The 15897-nt window shown below is 35.3% G+C and overlaps 1 protein-coding gene across 2 annotated transcripts in view; it reads right to left on the reverse strand.

The window, feature by feature from the left end:
• Positions 1-10290: 10290 nt before the first annotated feature.
• Positions 10291-15897, reverse strand: part of LOC128559386 (tyrosine-protein kinase TXK-like) — a 34933-nt gene continuing 29326 nt past the window's right edge. For both annotated transcript variants that reach the window (XM_053550751.1, XM_053550750.1), the window contains 5 exons: positions 15686-15867; positions 15156-15265; positions 14146-14302; positions 12936-13078; positions 10291-12677 (listed from right to left, as the gene is read on the reverse strand). In XM_053550751.1, coding sequence (XP_053406726.1) covers positions 12461-12677; positions 12936-13078; positions 14146-14302; positions 15156-15265; positions 15686-15867 — 809 coding nt within the window. In that variant the 3' untranslated portion in view covers positions 10291-12460. The remainder of the gene's footprint in view (positions 12678-12935; positions 13079-14145; positions 14303-15155; positions 15266-15685; positions 15868-15897) is intronic.

Raw genomic sequence — 15897 nt, forward strand, 5'->3', positions numbered from 1 at the left:
CAATGGAGCCCGATTGTCTCGTGTAACACGATTTCTTCGACAACCTTCTAACAGTTTATTTATAATAAAAACCTTGTGTAAGTCAAAAAACCCGTGCAATTTGTGAAAATAATTTAAGCCTGCAATATAAGTTGAAATCGTCTTAGGAGATTGACCTTTCTCAAAACAACATGCAATAAACAAAATGATGTGTTGGATTGGTATCGGCCATTGTAAAGGTAAACGGTAAGTGAATCGGAATTTTTCAAAAACTTTAATAGCAGTATTATACGTAGCTGACGTATTAGGTGCTATTCCGGAGTGTAACAAAGTTCGAGCTCTAGATCGAAGACGCTCCACAGAAATTCCGGGACCTGTTGAGATTGTGGACGGCATCTGGAGCTAGTTCTCTGAATCTGGCTGGCTGAAATCGAGATAATGCGTCACAAATGTCATTGTGGCGACCTGGAACATGTTCAGCCTTAATAAGGATATTCAGCTTCACACAGTGAAGAGTTAAGAGCCTAACGAGACGCATGACTGATTCAGATTTCGATGACAACTTATTCAAAATACAACTGCCATATTGTCGCAGTTGAACCTTATTTTTTTGTTAACTAACTCTGATCCACAAATGAATACTGCTACTAAAATTGGAAACAATTCCAGCAGTGTAATGTCTGCCGTAAAACCACGCTTATGCCATGAATCAGGCCATTTCGCTTGGCACCAATGACGTTGGAAATAAATACCAAAAAACCTAAATTTGTGCCCCCGGCACTATCCGAAAATAACTGTACATCTTCATTTGTAACCCAAAATCTGTCGTGAAAAACTGAAATGCCATTATGATTCTGTAAAAATAGTAACTAAATCGAGACGAATCTCTTCCTTAATTCTTACATGATGATATGGTTTCGTCAGACCACAAATTGAGTTTATCAGGCGGCGAATGAATGGTCGACCAGCTATAATGGCTCGACAGCAGAAATTCAAAGAACCAATCAAAGACTGTACTTTCTTTAAGGTTGATTTAGGCTGCGCTAAAATGTCCTTAATTTTCTGAACTACCTCCTGTATTTTCGTAATAGGAATTCTTACAACCATCTGGTTCGAATCTAACTCTAGGCCTAAAAACACCAAAACTTCAGCCGGACCTTCAGTCTTTTCATTTGCCAAGGGAACACCCAACTCAGACATGGTATCTTGAACTATCTCTAAAGCATGGGTACAAGACTCGGTCGTTTTGTCTCCTCCTAAATAATCATCAAGGTAGTGTATTAATTTAGCAGTGTTCAATTTTAATTTTATGCAAAACTCCAAGAACCTGGCAAATCTTTCAAACGTTATGCAACTGACTGAAGCACCAAATGGCAGCGCCTTGTCAAAATAAAATTTTTCCCTTAAGCAAAAACCTAGTAATTCGAAATCTGAAGGTCTGATCGGAATTAAACGATAAGCACTTTTGATATTTGTTTTAAATAACTTGCAATTGTGCCCTAATTGTTGAATCAGTTTAACTGCTTCGTCGAAACTTGTGTACTGAACCGTACAAATGGCTGGATCAATAAAATCATTCACCGAATTACCAGGGGGGTAAGATAAATGATGAATCATTCTATATTCACCTGGAGTTTTTTTGGATACTAAACCTATTGGTGAAACCATTAAATTTGGTAGTGGCCGTTCTTTGAAAGGACCGGCAACCCGGCCTGCATCAATTTCTTTTTTAATTTGTGTACTAATTAATTCTGGGTTGAACTCTGTGGAACGTAAATTTTTAGAGTCGCGCGGTTCTCGTGGTCCCGTATATTGAATGGGAAATCCATAAGTAAACCCGTCTAATAGAAAATCTGCTTCTTTTTTATCGTATAAATGTAAGTAGCGTTTCAGTGCTGAGATTTTCACAGGTGATTTTGCTAAAGTGAAAAAATTTTTATTCTGAAGCTGACATGAAGCTATCGATTTATTTCCTAAACTGGCCCTTGGCTCGACCACGTGACTTGAAGAGTGACTGTGACCCTCTACCACGAAAGGGAGCTCGAAATGAGGGTGTTTGACTACCTAAAGTCTTGACCGACGTATTGATATTGGTACAAGCAACCTCTGGATGAGGAGCATAACACCTTGCACATACGTGGGCAAATCTGCAGTTAGGCCACCTACAATTACCAGAATTGAAATCATTGCACGTGAATCTAACAGGGTTAGTTTGATTATTGGAGACTGGCTTTACCTGCATGCAACGCCACCATAGATCATTTTTTATTTTTGACCAAGGGGCTGGGGTGATAGCTTGACGTAAACGAAATTGCTCGTCATACGTTTTCCATGCCATCCCACCTTGGCGTGCTGCACAATCTCTAATGTTATACATATAATGTAACATCTCATAGATTTTGTTGGCATTGTTTGCGAGATATATTGAAGCATAAATGATAAATGCGTTAGTCCATTTCTCAATACAGTTAATCTGATCTTTACATTCTTTTTGTACTGACTCAATGTGTCCGTCGCTGTTCAACTTAAATACGGAGCCCTTACAAAATTCGGACAATTCAACTGCGCCTTTCAATAACAATGCTAAATTTACATACTCGCCCTTGCAAATCTTTTGTTTGAGAGAAGCTGGCACGTGGGCTGCCAAATCGTCATCTGCCAAGCGCAAAGCTTGTATAGAAATGTCACCTAGCGAATTTACTGAACTGTGCGCTGAAATATTATCATGGAAAGGAATGCTTGGTGGCGCGTGCGTAGCTAGTGTATTCGCGTCGCCACACCCCATTCGAAAATTGTCGGCATGCCCTAGAAAACTATTACAGTCCCCATTTTGAGGAACTATGTTTGAATCCCTAATAATCTGCTCAAAATCAATAATACTGTTATTTGACCTACCGGCAGAGGATTGTTGGACTCTGTCGTCTACAACGTTCTCCTCCAAGGCGTCTGCACCACGTTTCTGACCTCGCCCTCGGTCTGCTGCGGGGTCGCCATCATGCCGGTCGTCAACCTGCTCAACTACACCTCTCTGGGCCTGTCTCGGTCGTAAAACCCTCTCTCCTGCCTGTTCCTGCTGGTCGCCATTGTCTTGCCCTTCACTACGTTGGGCATCTCTGTTACGAAGAGCCCTCCGACGTATCGGTTCCCGCCTTCGACCACGTGGCATTGCAAGTAAATTTGCAGACGTGTAGGAATGTTTTGCCAAATAATTCTAAATAATTCTGACGTTAGTACGCTGGTGTAGCTAGTCAAATGCGAGAGAACTGCACGAGATTTTTGTTTATATAGTATATTGAGCTGGGTACCAATTTAGTATGAATAGGAACCAATCATGAGCAATCAAGTGTAACAATATCGACGGTACTTTATCTATAGATTGCAGACGATAATTTGACATGATATAATAGCAGACGACAATTTAACAAACGAGAGCTTGAGAAAAAATAAATCAAATTATTTTAATTCTAAAATAATTTCCATTATTATTATTATTATTATTACCTTTGGTACTTAAAAAGATAACGACTTGAAAATAAAAAAAATCTTTACAATTCCCATAACCCTGATAGTATTTTTATACGCCCGAAGGGACGTATTATGTTATGACGCTGGTGTCCGTCTGTCTGTGCCCGCGAAATGATGGTTAAGTGACTGCATAACGGTACTTTCTCTTTGATGTCATTCATTCCGTTCTGTTTATGTGACTATTTTTCTTTTTATGTGACTGTTAGAACAATAGAGAGAACAATGGGGGTGTCACATAAAGACCGTTTCGTTAGAACGTCCGTCCGTCTGTCCGTTAGCAATTTTGTGTCCGCTCTGTAATTCTTGAACCCCTTAAAGGATTTCAAGGAAACTTGACATAAATGTTCGCTACACCGAGACGACGTGCAGAGCGCATGTTTTGGATGTCTTGCTTCAAGGTCAAGGTCACACTTAGGAGTCAAAGGTCATATCAGTTTGTTTCGTGTCCGCTCTGTAACTCTTGAACTGCTGGAAGGATTTCAAAGAAACTTGGCAGAAATGTTCACCACACTGAGACGATGTGCAGAGCGCATGTTCCGGATGACTTGCTTCAAGGTCAAGGTCACACTTAAGGGTCAAATGTCATATATGACTTTGCTTTGTGTATATTGCTCTGCATTGCAGTGCTTTTGTTTTTATTTGGCAGATCTCTTTTTTGTTCACTTACAATAATATTTTTTTGAATTACTTCCCTTTTATGTTACTATAAATAGCTTATTTTGAAACTTTTTTATTATTGGCTGTAGGGAAAAACCGAGACCACTTTTCTGTGGTACAACATGGATGGTACCTCTTATTTTTAGGTGTATTTTTACATACCTGTACCTGATAAGGATTTTGTTTGTGGACTTTGAATATTTTTTGTGGACTTAGATTTGTTTTTTGACGTTTTCCTTTTGTTGTTCCACTCTTTTGGGATACAACAGTCAAGTTCTTTAAACTTTGCTCCCATCCTATGATGTAATCCTTCGGGCGTATACTGCCCCGCTTGGCGGAGCTCTTGTTGACAATATTATGCCCCTTTCATACTTAATGTTTTTGACAATCTTTGCTTTCTGGATATATCTTTAGTACAATATATGACAAATATATGATAATGACTTGAAACTTAAATGTATCTTAATCATCATCGAAACCAACATGTATCTGAAGAGAAACATTTCAATAAATTATAAAATATGAATAATAATTTGTTTTCTTTTTTTCTAATTAATGAGCAGAACCCCTTCATATATGTTAGAAAATGCATCAAGATAATAAATAAATAGAGAAATCATTAGCATGTAAAAATTATATTGCTTCAAATCCAGGAAGTTTTTATACAAATGATATGACAGTGAAACTGACCTGACTTACCTATGAGTTTAAGTTTATGAAATATATATTGGATATCCTCAGCATTTTTTTTTATAATTTTTCAAACACCACCAAGTCATAGGACCAAAGCAACATAAAATCTCTGAAAAGAAACAAATCACGTAACTATAAATATCATTACATGAATGATATACCCACCACTTGCAGATTAATGAAATGTGAGAAAATCATCTTAAGAAATACATCATAATTTACATACAATAAACGAAGAAATATGGAAATAATATACAACCAAAATCAATACAATAAGACAAATAAAAACCATTGGCATTAGATATTTTTGACATGAAGATGATTACCTTACTGCCTATTAAACTGTGTTATATTTAGAACAGCACCATCCCCTTGCAACCCTTTTCAAACTGCCATCAAGACCAAGGCAACCTAATGCTCTGAAAAGAAACAGTGCAGAAAACTGTATTATAAAATATCCATACAAGAATTATTTGTCTTTCAAAAATAAAAGCAGAAACTGTCACCAAATTAGAAACTTCATCTTTGACTTTAAGCAGTTAAATTTTAATTTTTAATCATGAATAATATTAAAGTACCTAATTACCTATGTTAAATTTTTTAATTATTTGAAACTCGCCATTCCTTTCTTGTTTTCTTTCTCTACAAACTGCTCTGGGGATTTATTATATCTATAAACAAATAATTAAAATTAATTATTACGTTCAATGAAAAAAGTCCTCTAACGTCAGTTATAACCGATAGTAGTAATTAATTGTTTTTAATTTGTAGTTTGACGGAAACGGCGTTCCATAGTTGAAAATATGCTGCGCATGACCTTGACCAAACATGTCTTTTAATTCGATTATATGTTAATATTATACTACATATTACTATATTATGTTATATTAGTGCATCTTTTGTGCAATTCTTTGTTTAAAATGGGATTTTTTTTATCCGAAATGAATATTCGGCCACCTTACCTGCAACACTATGTTTGTAGGCTAGTCATAGTGCTTCTAATGTCATGTCAAACTAAATTGATCAAATATATATTGAAATCGATTATTTGCCTTAGATTTAAACTCACATAGTTTTTATGAATTAAATACCGGCCAGATACACTTTCGAGAATTGTCCGCCATTAAAACTTTTCATTATGACGTCACAAATGCAGGTATGGGTCGCCGTATACCAATATATACCGGGAATGAAAAACGCATTTTTTCCCCCTCAAAACATTTTCTTATCAAACGCGAGAAAATGGCAAAGTCTATCAATTGAGATTTCCCATTAATTCCCGAATCGTCGGTCGATCTTACTTTAATGATCAGAACAACCACCTTGATCACTCACGATGATAGTCAGGTAGATCTACCAGTTGTAAATATGAAACAATGCGTTGTTAACACTATTTTTCAAGTAATAACAAGCATTCTTTGCATACCGCCCCGGCCATTGCATGCATGTATTTCCAAGATTGACACTCTATAACCTTTTCTAAAATAATTTCCATTCAACCATGCATCTGCTTTGAAAACACACTGGTCATGATTATGATTATTCTTCTATCGCAACCAATTTGAAAGTGACATCATAAATCACAGGTGCCCGTCCAGTCTTGGTGCCCATATGGGTGCCGCCCCCTCAAAAAAAAAAAAAAAAAAAAAATTAAAAACACTGTTGTAAGCCTAAAACGAAAAAAAATTTTTTTTTGATTTTTCCCCCCTATATATACTCTTATATGGAAAAGGTGCATGTGTTGCCGTAACTTACATTTAAATTCTAAGACGCAAACAACGGAAAAGGTTTTCTTCTTTCGTTTTGAAACAAAATGGCCGATCGTCACTGTTATTTTGCAAGTGTCTAGACAATTTGGCTTGTTTGAATTTAAATTAAGTTATTTAAGGCTGTTTACTAGGTAGAATAGGATTGTTTACTGTTTTATAAATGCATGATGTGTAAATTGCAGCAGGGTAGCTTGCATTGGTACTGAACTGGACATTTTGGTTGTTCCACAGCGTGTCCTAGTAAACCTCCATAGCGTTACGGCAACACATGCACCTTTTCCATATAAGAGTATATATAGGGGAAAATTTTTTTTTTTTCGTTTTGGGCTCAAAAACAGTGTTTTTTATTTTTTTTTTTGAGGGGGCGGCACCCATATAGGCACCAAGACTGGACGGGCACCAGTGTCATAAATGACATAATTTTGAATGACGTAACAGGGGGCTAGTTGACGTAACAGTACGGTAGCCCTTGTTTACTATGATAGTCCAACAAAATTTATGCGATCCTAGCATGCCTAGGAAATACTGAGATTTTTTTCAGATGGGCAATATCTCCACTCCATAAGTGCACCTTCAAACTGTTTAAAATCGCTTCTCAGTGACGCCTGTGAAGGGAGGCTATATGTGTAATATACATATCACTTCGTTTACGTTTTGACGAGAATTACTCTTTATTCTATTGATTTTGTGCTATATTTTTTTTTTAAAATAATAATAATATCAATAAGATTTGTAAGAATTTTCTTTTAATTCTGTCACTTTTTTATTTCATCTTTTATCTTAGCCATGTTGAGAGATATGCTCCCGTTGGTAAAAAGAATATTATTGTGAAATTACAAGGTATTTCAATATAATAAAAACGATATTTTGCTAAGTGTGTGCTCGGGTGAAGTACAAAATTATAAAAATAGCCTAAAACATACCAGAGGCCGACGTGTGCAAGCTGGAGGAAATCACACCTTCACGCATGTTTGAGTTTTATTGCATCTTATCAGATCGGAGGTATTGAAACCTGGTAACCAACTGCTGTGAATTCACTGATGTAGAAACAAATTTATGACACATAATTCAAGTACCAAGATATTCAGCATTTGACATTAATATTTATTAATAAATTGACCAACTGCATGATTTATCAAACATGAAATGCAAATTACTGATAAATAAAGTTACATTTGTTATTTGCGCTGCGCATTTGGTAAATCGCGCAGGTTAAATAAGAAATGTTTCTTATCAAATATCACACAATTTTCATTTCTATTTTCAAGAAAGATGTAATACCAAACATATTGCCAAGTTTCATTGTGAAATTTCGAGATTTTAGAGAAATATAGACATTTAATAGAAGCCACCCCCTACCAATTTACTGGGCTAAATTTTGGCCCTATGGTCCTTTTATTGTATATTTTGGTAAAAGTTTCACTCGTTTGCATTATTTTTCACTTGGATTCTGAAATATCATTCATTCCGTCATGAATAAGACCCAGAAGGATGCATTTTGTGCATTTTCTGACATTCTGGAGACAAAATATTGGCTTTTTAATCCCAGAAATCGCTGCTGAATAGACGCATCTACTCAAAATATGGTCAAAATTCAAAATTTTTCAAATTTCACTATTATTTTGCATTTGAAACACCCTTATATATCATATGCAACCGATCTATGACTGTTAAGACTAATTGCGATGTGTTTCGAGAAAGTCTTATTTCAGCTCTTATAGGTTAAAGGTCAGTAATTCAAATCCTTCTTTGTTTCATATAAAAAACGACAACTTCAGGTCGTCTTTACGTGTCTTTAGAGAACATCACTTTTTCCTACACCTATTTTTCGTGGAAGTTCTATCACAAATTAACGAAAAAAATGAAAAGAAAATAGAGGGTTATTTAGTTCCTAGTGAAATGCCAGTCAGTTGTGGTCTGCTACCCAAAAGGGTGCATATTTGCTCTCGTCCGCGGAATAAACACCTACTTCCGGTTTCGATCTGCAAAACTTGCCATGTGGGGTGTATGAACATGAAAACCGTCTCATTTCATGCAGAATGTATTCTAGTAGTGAAAAATGGTGATTAAAGCACTCGTTCCACACGAATTTGCGCAAAAAAAATGGGAAAATTAGGATCTATTTATTATAGACTTCTTTCGACTACACCACGGAAGCACATTTTCCACCGAATTACTGACCTTATTCCTTAAATCTATCCTGCGCAACGATTGGTAAATCGTTGCGCATATAACCAACGTACAAAAATTTGTTATATGCGCTGCGCGTTTGGTAAATAGCGCTGATTGGTTATTTGCGCTCAATATATACTAAAGAGCTGTGGTTTCTTTCTTTCTTTTTATTCGGCGGAAAAACCCGACCAGGCACGGTAATTTTAGTCTTACTCATATGTAGTTTTATAATTGAATGTACACAATCATTTTTGCAGTGAGATTACAGTCTTTTAGCCTGTGTGTACTATATAAACTTGTATAGCTGCAAAAAGATTTGTCACCAATTAACGTCGAACTTTGAAGGACATTAAGTCAAATAACAGTCGTTTCGGAATAACGTTCGACCACAATAAAAATCTCACAGTGGTATTAGTGACTTTATCTAGAGCGGAAGATGGACCATATCAGACAGAAAGTGGAACTTTTGAACTTTTTCTTTCAAGTATCTTTGCCGATGATGGTCTGGACATATATGGCCCAAAATGTGCACCGCTGCACAGTTGTGGCCATATTTAACCTACTATATACATTTGGTTACTGGGGTTACTTACTATATTGCTTTGGTTACTGTACTCTTTTTCAAAATTTTAGTGTCAGTGCACTAGTGTCCATTTACAACCCATTATATTCCTTTGGTTACCAAGGTCACTTACTCTATGACTTTGGTTACTGCAGTATTGAAGAATGATTTTTTTTTCCTTTTTTCATAGACTATTTTATGCTTAAAGTTTGTTTTCAAATGAATGCAGTGCCGAGGTCAGTGATACCGTGTCATTTGTTTTTACCTTAATGGAACTTGGTGATTCACCAGATTTGTGGAAAAAGACACAAGTAACACATATCTTTAAGAAAGGGGAAACACATTAATTATGTGCAAACTATAGACCACTTTGTAGATATTATGTAATCTGACTATCAGCATTATCAGCTTGGTCAGATAAATGGCAACTGAAATTTAACGCCGGAAAATGTAAATCTATGCATCTTGAGAAGGATAGTGTTCATATTATATATCCGAAAATTCTGGAGATACCCCTGTTGAAAATATTAATAATGAAGAATATATAGGAGTTACTTTTTTAATGAGCACAAAAAGTGAAAAACTAACCAATCACTGGAGATGATTCGTAATACATTTTCTTCCTTGGATGTTGACATTTTTCTTTTTTACGAAAGTTTAGTCAGATCGCATTTAGAATATGCTAGAGTAATATAGGCCTCAAAATTTTATGGACCTCGCTAACGGCTGGGTCGTTCTCAAGTCTATCATTTAAACACCTACGTCGAACCAACGGTGGCTATAGGCTGGGTCGTTCTCAAGTCTATCATTTAAACACCTACGTCGAACCGACGGTGGCTCATTTAACTTTGCACATATATAATTGCTGCTATCACTGTTCTTTTCTTGGGCAATATTCCATATTAATTTGAAAAAAAAAACAACAACAATGTGTTTAGATGAAGCACTTTGTTAAAAAAGTAAATAATCTGACAAGCGTTAACCCATTATACAGTGGAGAGTACTAAATATGTAAACATATGAAATGATTGATTGTCCAACGATATTCTATACATTTTTTAAGAAATTCGAGATATACTTAAACAGAAAATATAACAAATAATTTACAAAGTTAGTATTTATTTTCAGCAAAAGATATACATTTATTAACGCCTAACATGCATGTCATAAAATGTAACGTTTAAAAGCATTCGTTGGCTTTCAATTTTATTTTTAAAACCTTTGTTTAAAATTGCGTAAACATTTAGTGGAGGGGATAGTTTCCAGTTCTTTGTAGTCTTTCAGACATTATTATGCGACATAAAACAAGTTAATCCTGATGTGTGAATAAACAAGTTAGCAGATCACTTTCTGCAAATGCATAAAAGAATAGAGAGTTAGTTCTAAAAGAATGTTCCACGTCTAACAAATGGTTGTAAAATGAAACGTTTATGAAAACAACCATTCTGATTCAGTTCATCGTAGACCGTTAACTACTTGCTGCACGGGCGCCCAGATGTTTTGCGCGTCTCTGCTGCATATCCCTACTGAGCATTAGATATTCAACCAACATTTAAACAGTTGTGAGAAACCGTCACTGATTATGGTTAATATTTCTCGTTTGAAACTTGATAAGCATTTAAGATCATATTAATTTAGAATTTCCTTAATATCAATGAACTGAAATGTTTCAAACATAAAAGCTTTACTAAGTAAACACACGTAACAAGGTCTAGATGACATTGTTCGGACAATCTTTAGAAAGTTTATTCTTTATGTAGGCCTATTTGTTTAAACATACGCAATCTCTCTCATAATCGCATTTCGGTGTTAATGTGTTCTGTACTTTCTTCGACCGAAAAACGTTATTCTGCTTTATCAGTTCTACACCAACGAGTGTTAGTTAGATACTGTAACTAGTTGTATGGTGCTGGCTCTATGTGTTGGTCTTTATATGCACAATCAAGCAAACCGCATCATAAAGTAAAGACCTAGTGATCTAGTGATAATGCCAACTTGTTTGCGAATAGCCTGGTAAAGGTCGGAGAAATCAACAGTGTAAGAAATCTACGAGCAGTGTTAGATTCTAATGGATACAGAACAGCAAATATGCACAATGTCACACACTTCAAGTCAGGTTACTATAACACCTTGTTGAGTGTTATTCCAAACATCATATCGGTCAAATTGTAACATGTCCAGATCACATCACCATTAAAACGTCCCGCCACAGTCATATTACATCCATACAGAAAGAGCTCCATTGGTTAGCGGAGAAGATATGACGCACTCTTATAACTTTGAAAGAACAGTACGTGACATGCCTTTAGTTAATTTTAATCAAGTGAATGGTTTATTGCGTATACGTATAGAATGATTTCCAACCTACGATGAATTTGATATAATTCAAATTGTCAGTTATAATGAAAGCCTCTCCTATATTGCATGTATCTCCAGGATTTTTTTTAAAACTTAAATGATATTTAAAATACATGGGAAACATTTATACAATGCACCACTTGAGGAATTTTGGAAAAGAATGTTTTGAAGGGGTGAGTTGTATAGATAGTCCGAATTAAAACACAAAACAACATGTTATTCTGATACAGCATTTCAAAGTATGCATAATTTTAGACTCATTCCTAAAACTGAAAACGATACATGGCTTTTAAACATTCCTAAGGATGTTTTGCCATTATGTAACTTTCAATTTTGCAGTAAGTAAACAGTTATGCAAACAATCTTTTATTGAATATGAAGGTTTAGTCGTGTTTTTGACATTTTAAAAAACTGGACCAAAGTCTTTCCCTATATTAACTATAAGAGTTATTCCGTGTTATATAAGTGTAGCGAAATGACTGGTGTTCAATCTATATATTGTATAAGAAAGAAGTGTAAATGAAATGTGTATAAACATGACAATAATAAAAGTAAAACTACTTATGAATATTAGAATGATTTTTTTGTAATAGTCTAGGTGGTATCACAGAGATTCTTTGGTGTGCATCCCCGATGTAACACATCGTTATCATACAATGTCAGCCGTCACACACACACACACAAAAACACATTAGCAGAAGACCTTCTTAAATGCTCTGAAACTAATTTTCAGCCGAGCCTTATTTTACGGCCTTCGTCCTTTTGGTGGACGTGGTGGTGGATTTATTCTTATGTTTTCGTAGTCCTCCATGCCATCTTCTCCCGCTGCTAAATCTTGTTGATTTGCATAGGAAACAATTGGAGATGTAGGGTTTATGATATTGTCTAACATATTCTGCACAATGAAAAAGTTGGGACGATCTTCCGAACTGTTTTTATGACACTCCTCTAAAACATGAAATCTGAAAATAGTATACGTTTCATTTGTATTTAATTTTGCCCCAACTGGTCATCTTGTGTAGTATACAACATTATTCGGCTTTTTGTCACACTGAAATCTGGTACATATCTATAGCTATAACAGTTTCAAATGATATAGAACATGAAATAAGCAAGTATACTGATTTTAACTGGAAGAAAAATGGTTTGACTGATTCACAATATATGCACCATCAGATTTTTGCTTCAAATAAAATGGAAACAAATAATTTCATACGTACATGGCGTCAGAACAGTCGTTCGGCTTTCTAAGTCTGTATCCTTCATCACGGACTTTCTGCTTCACTTCATCATTACTTCTGATTTCAAAGTAAGGCATGTGACCATTGGTGAAGACTTCCCAGACAAGAACCCCATATGACCACTAGAAATATTGAATAATATGACCACTAGAAATATTGAATGACAGACCACTAGAAATATTACTGAATATGTACGAGTTCTGAAGCGGAAATAATGTAAGAAACTCCGTGGAAGAACGAGTACATATTTCTCGATGCTAATCTAATAATCTTCTTATTGCATACGCATATAAATATACGATTATTACATAATTGATATAAATTTTTCTTGAGTCGCACAAGGTGGACAACCCACGTGGCTTTTGGATACCGTACACGTGGAGAAAACATGTCGATTCATGTGATATTTTGCCAATATTTTCCGTATCACTCCACGGATTTCCATAAGATAAAGTGCGTCGAAAACAGCAAAATTAGTGCTTTCTTCCACCCAAAACATCTGCCATCAATACGCATGACTTGTCCCAAAATACGCAGTACTTGTCCCAAACACTTGATAAAAAACACTTTCCGTGGACTAACTGTGTAGATAAAACGAACACACTTTCGCAGTCGGGCAAATTGTTTAAAAAACGTATATTAACTGGTTGAAGACTTTTGGGCGGAGGTAAGGACTCATTTTTTTCTGTCTCCTATGCATTTTATCTTATGAAAATCCGTTAAGTAGTTAGGGAAATATTGGCAAAATGCTGCCTCAATCGGGCCATTTTCTCCCTATGTGCTTTATCCAAAACTCACTAGGGTTAGCCACCTTGTCGGAGTAGATCTAAATTGAAAATTTAGTCGTTTAAGAAGTTTTAAACGCGACAACACAGGTGAAATGGATGACGTCACAAATGATGCCACGCATCCGAGATGAAATTTAAACATAAGTATGAAACACAACTGATAATTCTGGTTCCATTGTAATTTAACGAGATTTACAAATGAATGATATTACTACACATATTGAATAGTATTATTGATTGGTGCACCTCTGTCCTATTCTGTAATATTCTTTATATATGTGTGAATAATAGAAACAATCAACCCAAAACACAAAATTCTTTAGTGCAATTGAACAGGACTTTCTACAGAAAGTTCATATGTACAACAGTATCAAAATTTGACAATGTGACGTCACACTCACCACGTCCGATTTCGTGTCGTAGAAACCTTGACGTAAACTTTCTGGCGCCATCCATCTAATAGGCTGATATCGACCAATGCTCTCTAGATACTCATCTGGATACAGGTCAAAACTGAACGAGGCATCGCTTATTTTCACTTCGAAATCACGGGATACCCTATTTGGAAAATGATACGGATTTTCTTAATTAATACAAGTTAGTAGTACAGCATCGAGCAAAAACACTGTTTAGCAAATAGTTATACCCGAAAAATACTATGAAATATAACAACTGATATCAAATATTCTGAGAGGACTGTCGGCATGGTGTTTGGTTATACCTAAATGTAAGAACGAAACTGAAAGCCAAACTGTTCACATACTACCAAAAAACGCTATATTGAGAAAATTAGTAATAACTTTTAAGCAAATATATGCTGAATTCTGTGCGATCTCACTTGAATCATGATTTACATAAGTTCAGATGTCTGTATTGAACGTTGCTTGGATGTAACGTTTGTATTTGCACACGCCACTCCTACCACTACCTTCATCCACACATACAAATATAAATGGCAACAAAAGTAAAGAAATAACAAGATACTGAAACTAAGCTAGCTGTAGCTAAACTATTTGTTCTTACTAAAGAAGATGGTCTTATCTCAGAAGTCGTTTAAAGGTATATTCGACAAAAGTTTCGTATCTGAAAACATGAGCAATTACTTTCTATAGATATGTTAATATAATAAGTTTATGTGTATTAACATATATTTATTAAGGTTTTTAGATACATTGAAGTATTTCACCTAGAGGTAAAATATTTTAGTGAACGATGACCATTGAGTATCTTTCATCATATTAAAAACGTTATCATATTGCTTATTAAATGATACCAGTAATTTCTGGCAGGATAATCATACATACAACTCAGTTATATACAGTCAGTTTCTCACTACAAGACCACTATGTCCAGCTCAAATGGTACTAGTTACGTTACACAGGGTAATCAAAATGTAGAAGTAAATTCCTACCAGCAATTCCTCGCCGCCAAGTCTTTATGTACAATACCCTGCGTACTCAGATAATTCATCCCTTCTGCCACCTGTGTGCAAATCTCCAGTCTCTGTTCCGTAGTCAAATGCTAAAGAAAAAGTAAGCACGACAAAGGTAAGTAGGCAATTGTTCTTCGGTTTATCTAGAACTTAAATAAAATCGTTATCTTTGTTTACGTCATAAAATACAATGCCATAGATTATTACAAATACCGTATACATCACGCAGAATGCAACAGAAATGCCAATTTATGATAAAAGTAAATAGAACCTTTATAAAATATGAAAGTGACTCCACTAAATCATAGCCTTTTTATTATACGAGCTCAGTTAATAGAGTTAACTATATCTGGCATTTTTATAATTAAAAATACCGACAAGAAGTTAAAACATGAAAATGAAAATGCAAATCGAAGTATCGTTTACTCGTGGTGTATGGCTTGTGAAAATATTACATCTGTGAAAGAAAGTTCATACTGATAAAACAACAAACATTCTCGATAAAGTACCTCTTTTTTGCTAATAAGGTAATCTTTGAGGGTTTTGTTCGACATTGCTGGGTATATAATATAGATATTTTTAGCATCGACAGCTATTCCCTTCATTCTAAGAACATTATCATTGTCGAAGTCTTGCAGCCCCGTGCATTCCAGTAAATTATTATTCAGCCAGTCAGGCAGATCGCCCTCTTCTGCAAAACAAAATCTGTTATATAATATGA

This window comes from Mercenaria mercenaria, chromosome 9 (assembly GCF_021730395.1).
Source record: "Mercenaria mercenaria strain notata chromosome 9, MADL_Memer_1, whole genome shotgun sequence".
Taxonomy (NCBI): domain Eukaryota; kingdom Metazoa; phylum Mollusca; class Bivalvia; order Venerida; family Veneridae; genus Mercenaria; species Mercenaria mercenaria.